This window comes from Erinaceus europaeus, chromosome 17 (assembly GCF_950295315.1).
Source record: "Erinaceus europaeus chromosome 17, mEriEur2.1, whole genome shotgun sequence".
Lineage (NCBI taxonomy): Eukaryota > Metazoa > Chordata > Mammalia > Eulipotyphla > Erinaceidae > Erinaceus > Erinaceus europaeus.
This window is the reverse complement of record NC_080178.1, coordinates 3968673-3975062: the sequence shown is the minus strand read 5'-3', so window position 1 is coordinate 3975062 and position 6390 is coordinate 3968673. Positions and strand designations below refer to the sequence as shown.

General features: G+C 60.8%; 1 protein-coding gene across 5 annotated transcripts; it reads right to left on the bottom strand.

Annotated features, from left to right (window-relative positions):
- Nucleotides 1-331: 331 nt before the first annotated feature.
- On the bottom strand, nucleotides 332-6315 carry SLC25A45 (solute carrier family 25 member 45). 5 transcript variants are annotated; one of them, XM_007518745.3, is made up of 6 exons: nucleotides 6227-6315; nucleotides 4565-4608; nucleotides 4406-4477; nucleotides 4085-4270; nucleotides 1932-2190; nucleotides 332-1357 (listed from the first exon to the last, which is right to left on the bottom strand). In XM_007518745.3, the coding sequence occupies exons 1-6, from the start codon at nucleotides 6261-6263 to the stop codon at nucleotides 1089-1091; spliced, it is 867 nt and encodes a 288-aa protein (XP_007518807.1). In that variant the 5' UTR covers nucleotides 6264-6315; the 3' UTR covers nucleotides 332-1088. The 5 variants fall into 5 exon arrangements, with proteins under 5 accessions (XP_007518807.1, XP_060032062.1, XP_016041693.2 ...); XM_060176079.1 differs by lacking the exon at nucleotides 6227-6315 and adding an exon at nucleotides 5796-6004 and having other exon boundaries at nucleotides 4085-4252; XM_016186207.2 differs by lacking the exon at nucleotides 6227-6315 and adding an exon at nucleotides 5796-6002.
- Nucleotides 6316-6390: the final 75 nt, after the last annotated feature.

Below are 6390 nucleotides of genomic sequence, written 5' to 3'. Positions count from 1 at the left end.
TGGGGGAGGGGAGTTGTGCTGGGAATCGAGCGTGAGACCTCGTGTGCGCCCCGGCCCGATCCTGGTGACTCTGAGCTCCGAGGACTCATGGGAGACAGGAGGGACTGGAGGAGCAGGGCTGTGGGTGTCCAGCAGGTGAGTCCCCGTCAAGCTGGGACGCCCCGTGCTGACCGTCACAGCTGCCCTAGGCCACTACAGACGTCCGTCCATCAAGGTGGGCACAGGTGAGCTCAGGCCAGGACGCGTGGGCGCCGAGTGGTTCGAGCCCTGTGGCTTTGTTGCTAATCACAGGCCACCTCTTGCCAGCTCTGTTTTTATTATTTATTTATTTATTTATTTATTTATTTATTTATTTATTTATTTTACTAGAGCACTGCTCAGTTCTGGCTTATTGTTATGCAGGGGATTGAACCTGTGACTTTGGAGTCTCAGGCATGAGCCTCTTTGTACAACCATTATGCTATCTACCCCTGCCTGCCTGCTGTTTTTAAATGAATTATTATTTGATAGGACAGAGAGAATCTGAGAGAGAAGAGGAGATAGGAGAGATACCTGCTGCCCAGCTTCACCTCTCGTGAAGCTCCCTCCTGCAGATGGGGACTGGGGGTTTGGCCTGGGTCCTGGAGCACTGTAACCTGTGCCTCGACTCACACCTCCCAGGCCCCTCTCGACTGAGCCTTAGCGACTCAGCTGGTCAGAAGGTGGGTGCCACAGGTTGGGAGGGGAGGGGCCGACACCCGGACTCTGGCATCCCTCCTAAGGGCACCTGAGGGGGGAGTGACAGGGGGGACAGAGGCACGGGGTGGTGGGGGAGTGGTGTGGACACTGCCAGGCCCAGTAGGCCGCACTGAACCTGAGGACCGTCTAGAGTCCCAGTCTGACCTCACGGAGTTCACAGTGAGGTCAAGGGTGGGGCAGGCTGAAGAGGACAGGGGCGACAGGGTGGCCCTGCGGAGGACAGACAGCCTCCAGAGGACAGGGGTGACGGGGTGATCCTGCTGGGGACAGTCAGCCAGCAGGGCTGGAGTCACAGGCTGGGAGCCCTGGGGAAAGTGCCGGGCAGTCGGGGTCTGGGTCCCCTCCTGGCGTCAGGCCCAGGCGAGCAGGAGGTGCTCGTAGCTGAGGAAGGTGACAGCGTTGACGGGGAAAGCTCGGGCGCTGTTGATGAGAAGTCCCCGGAAGAAGACGCCCAGACCCTCCTGGCGGGCGCTTCGCACGATGCAGTCCAGCATGCCCTGGTAGGCTCCACGCTCCAGCCCTGCCATCTGCATCCGGGACTTGACCACGTCCAGTGGGGTGGCTGTGACCCAGGAGGCAATGCCAGCAAAGCCCCCGGCCACCAGCACCGTAGCTGAGCCTGGGGTGGGAGAGTGGGCCAGGGTCCAGCTGAGGCCCCCAGTCTCCCCTCCCTGTCACTGCCCCCCACTCCCTCTGTCCCTGTCCCGTCCCTCTGTCCCTGTCCCCCAGTCCCTCTGTCCCTGTCCCCCAGTTTCTCTGTCCCTGTCCCCAGTCCCTCTTTCCCTGCCCCCCAGTCCCTCTGTCCCTGTCCCCCAATCCCTCTGTCCCTGTCCCCCATTCCCTCTGTCCCTGTCCCTCAATCCCTCTGTCCCTGTCCCCAGTCTCTCTGTCCCTGTCCCCCAGTCCCTCTGTCCCTGTCCCCCAATCCCTCTGTCCCTGTCCCTAGTCTCTCTGTCCCTGTCCCCAGTCCCTCTGTCCCTGTCCCCCATTCCCTCTGTCCCTGTCCCCCAGTCCCTCTGTCTCTGTCCCCCCAGTCCCTCTGTTCCTGTCCCCCACACCCTCTGTCCCTGTCCCCCAGTCCCTCTGTCTCTGTCCCCCCTCTGTCCCTGTCCCCCACCCCCTCTGTCCCTGTCCCCCAGTCCTTCTGTCCCTGTCCCCAGTCCCTCTGTCCCTGTCCCCAGCCCCTGACTCACTGGGGGTCTGGCCTTCTGGCGTGTACTGGCGGCACAGCCACTCATAGGTGACAAAATAGATCCCCAGCGTGGGGGTGTCCCTCAGCATCAGGGCCCAGGCTCCCCGAAACAGCCCTCGGGGCCCCTCCTCTCGGAGGATGCAGGCTGCACAGTGCACGGGCCCCCGGTACCGGGGAGGCGGCCCCCCCAGCTGCGCCCTGGGCTCCGTCTGGTTCTGCAGCCGGACCTTGATGAGATCGAAAGGGGCCAAACAGTAGGCCTGCAGGGACAGGGCGAGCACACGCACGGCTGTGAAGAAGGACACAGGTTCAGCCCCAGCCCCCACCTGCAGGGAGGAAGCTTCACAAACCAGGGCAGTGCTGCAGGGATCTCTCCTTCTCTCTCTCTCTCTCTCTCTCTTTGTCCCTCACCCTATATGAAAAATGGCTGGGGTTGGAGCCGGGCGGTAGTGCAGCAGGTTAAGCACACATGGCGTGAAGCACAAAGGCTGGAGTAAAGATCCCGGTTCAAGACCCCGGCTCCCCACCTGCAGGGGAGTCGCTTCCCAGGCGGTGAAGCAGGTCTGCAGGTGTCTGTTTGTCTCTCCCCCTCTCTGTCTTCCCCTCCTCTCTCCATTCCTCTCTGTCCTATCCAACAACGACAAGACAAGAACAACAGCAATAAGGACAACAAAAGGGGAGAAAAAAACGGCTGGGGTCAGGTAGTGGTGCAGCCAGTTAAGCACACATAGCACTAAGTGCAAGGATCCAGGATCGAGCCCCCGGCTCCCCACCTGCAGGGGGTCACTTCACAGGTGGTGAAGAAGGTCTTTTTCTCCCCCTCTCTGTCTTCCCCATCTCTCTCCATTTCTCTCTGTCTTATCCAAAAAAATGGGGGGAAATGACTGCCAGGAGCAGTGGGTTTGTAGTGCCGGCACAGAGTTGCAGTGGTAACCCTGGAGGAAAAAACAAAAACCAAAAAGGCCACTAGGAAGGGTGGAGGTGTAAGCCCCAGTGATAACCCAGTGGCAGAACAACAACAACAACAACAACAACAACACTTCAGGAACATTCATGCCTCGCCACACACGAGGCCCAGATTGGAGCCCCAGCTCCACATGGTAATGTTGCAGCAGCAGTGGGGGAAGCTCTGCTTTGGTGTCTGTATCTGAGCAAAAAGCTGTCACCCTCAGAGCTGAGCAGGGTGTGGGGTTTCTCCAGGGGTGTGTCCTGAGCCTTTTCGTCCCAGGGTCTGGAGAAGCTGGCAGGCAGGGGCGGGCAGGGGACCTCTCCCTACCCTGTGCTCAGGAGACTACCATCAGAGATCCAGTCCCTGCCCCATGCCAGCTGAAGGGTCTCCCCCACCCTTGCTGTGCCCACCACCTCGGGGGACACACACTCTGCAGCACCTATGACTGCACATTAAGGGTAGAGCGAGGGCACGCCAGGCTCTCGGGACCCCGGATTCTGTCCTGTAGGCCCCTGCCATCCCCACCCCATCCTGTCCCTGTTCTCTGTCTCCAAGACCAAGGGGTTGAGGAGCCGGGATTGGCTGGACCCTGCGCCCAAGGGCTCAGCTGCCTTCCTCCATTTATGGGTGCGGCTCGTGGGGGCTGGAGGGCAGGCACCCCACATAGGAAGGTGTGGAAGGGTCCCAGGCCCCCGGGGCTCATGAGATGGCTTCTGCCTTCCTGCCTTGCCCTGGCTCTCGGCCTGCTGAGGGAGGATCCACTGCTAGGTAGGACACCTGGCCCAGGGCTGGGGGTGGGGGGAGGCATGTGTCTCTGTGCCTTTATGCTCAGGCCCTCTCCAACACCCCCATTCACCTGGGGCTCCCCCTCCTCCCTCCATGCCTCCCCACCCCACTGCTACTGAGAGCACAAAGCCCACAGGCAGACCACCAAGGCGACTGAATGGTAAGTACCAGCCTCCCCAGCCCTGGGAAGGCGGGAGGCGAAGCTGCAGGTGTGGGGCAAGTGGGATACCAGGCAGGCAGGTCGGGGCACGGAGCAGGGGCTCAGCTCTGGGAGGGCTGGCCGCAGGCTCTCCAGGCTGGAAGGCCACCTGCCCCTGGAGGCTGCGGGAGGCCTGCTGCTTCCCGGTGCCACTCTTCCCGCTCCTCCTCTCCCACCTTGGCCTCCCCTGCAGCCCCGTCCCGTGCCCCAGCCCCCTGACCTGCAGGAGCCCCCCGGTGCAGCCGGCCACGAACACGTGCGTGTAGCTGGGCGGCTGGGCGCGGCGCTCCTGGTGGGAGGTGGCCGTGAGAGCCAGCAGCGCGTTGCTGTAGCACCCGAACAGCACGGAGTTGACCACGGCGACGCTGGCGATGGGAAAGCTCATGCCCTTGAAGAAGCCCAGCAGCTGCGGGGGGGGGGGGGGGGAGGGTGGCATGGAGGGCTGGCCGCCCCTCCCTCCACACCCCTGCAGCACTCCGGGGGTCCCGAGCCTCCGTGCTCCCCCCTCCCACCACCCCCCAAAAGGCCCCAGACCACCCACCGACTCGTGGCGGTAGGTCTTCACCATGCAGTCCATGATGCCTTGGTACTTGTTCTGAGTCTGCAGCCGCACCTGTGTGTAGGGGGGTGGTGGGGGGTGAGGTTCTCTCCCCCCAGAAACAGAGAGGAGCTCCCCAGCTTCCATGCGCCCTGGACTCACCTTGACAGTGTCGAAAGGGTGTCCCAGGACCAAGCCCAGCGCTCCTGTGGTGACAAGAAGGTGCCCTGAGCATGGCCTGGTGGCAGGGGGCGGGGTGGGGTGGGCAGGCCTCCTCAGACTCCTGTATCCGCCCTTCAGTCAGATAAAAACTCTGGCTGGGGGGAGTCGGGCGGTAGCGCAGCGGGTTAAGCGCACTAGGGGCAAAGCGCAAGGGCCGGTGTAAAGATCCTGGCTTGAGCCCCTGGCTCCCCACCTGCAGGAGGTCGCTTCGCAGGTGGTGAAGCAGGTCTGCAGGTGTCTGTCTTTCTCTCCCCCTCTCTGTCTTCCCCTCCTCTCTCCATTTCTCTCTGTCCTATCCAACAACAACAGCTATGACAACAATAACAACTACAGCAAGCACAACAACAAGGGCAACAAAACGGGAAAAATAGCCTCCAAGCAGTGGGTTCTAGTAGCAGTGCTGGCACAGAACCCCAGCAATAACCCTGGAGGCAAAAAAAAACAAACAAAAAACTCTGCCTGGGTTGGGGAAGACAGCACAGTGGTTCTGCAAAAGACTTTCCTGCCTGAGGCTCTGAGCTCCCAGGTTCAATCCCCAACACGGCCATTAGCCAGAGCTGAGTAGGGCTCTGGTCTCTTTCTATATTTCTCTTACTCACTAAAATAAAAAAAAAAAAAAAAAGGGAGTCGGGCGGTAGCACAGTGGGTTAAGTGCAGGCAGTGCAAAACACAAGGACCGGCGTCAGGATCCCGGTTCAAGCCCCCGGCTCCCCGCCTGCAGGGGAGTCGCTTCACAAGCAGTGAAGCAGGTCTGCAGGTGTCTCTCTTTCTCTCCCCCTCTCTGTCTTCCCCTCCTCTCTCCATTTCCCTCTGTCCTATCCAACAACAACGACAACAATAATAACTACAACAACAATAAAATAACAAGGGCTACAAAAGGGAATAAATAAATAATTTACAAAAATAATTTAAAAATATTAAAAAGCAAAAGCAACAATCTAGACTGCATCCTCACACCCTGCTCCACCCCAGGCACCAGGAAGGTTCAAGGATAGGGGACCAGCAGGAGTCTGGGAGGCCTGCCTGGAGGAGGCGAATAGAGGAAAGGGCAGCGCAAGTCATGCTGAGCTCTGGAACAATCTCCAATGTGTGTGCCCCTGGCCAGCTCCACCCCTCCCTCCCTGCTTTCTGCTGGCAGCTGTGTGGGAGCGGGGCCTTGCTCCAGACAGACCTGCCTTTCCCCTGCTCTCTGGCTCTCCGCAGAGTGGGGTGCTCATAGGAGGCATCTCCCCATTTCCTGGTTGTGTCCTGAGGTGTCCACTGAGGAATGCCCCTCTTTCTTCAGTGTCCCCAGAGCTGGAGGATGGGGCCCTCTGCCAGCCCGGGCAGAGTCCCAAAGGGGTGGGAGGGCCGCAGGGGCGGTGGAGGACGAGCTCTGTGCTGAGCCCCCAAAGTGGGCCTGGAGAGTGGGGGTCACGGCTCAGATAGGGGGACCCTCCCCCTCTGCTGGTGTCAGGGCACCACGCCCACCCCTGTGGCTTCTGGGCAGGGAGGGCCTCCCTGGCCCCTGGACTTCGGCCTCCCCTTCTCCACTGTCCCCCACCTTCCCCAGGAAGTGTCCCCCAAGCGGGGAGAGGTGACAGGAGGGAGGGACAGGCTCACCAGAGACCCAGCCGGCCATGAACTCTTCTGCAGGCATTGTCTGCGGGCTGCTGGCGGGCGGGAGCTGCGGGGAAAATGAAAGCCACGTCCTCCCCTGCCAGAGATTACCTCCCACTAATGTTTAACCGGAGGGGGAGCGTGGCCTGGCGCCCGAGCTTGGCCTT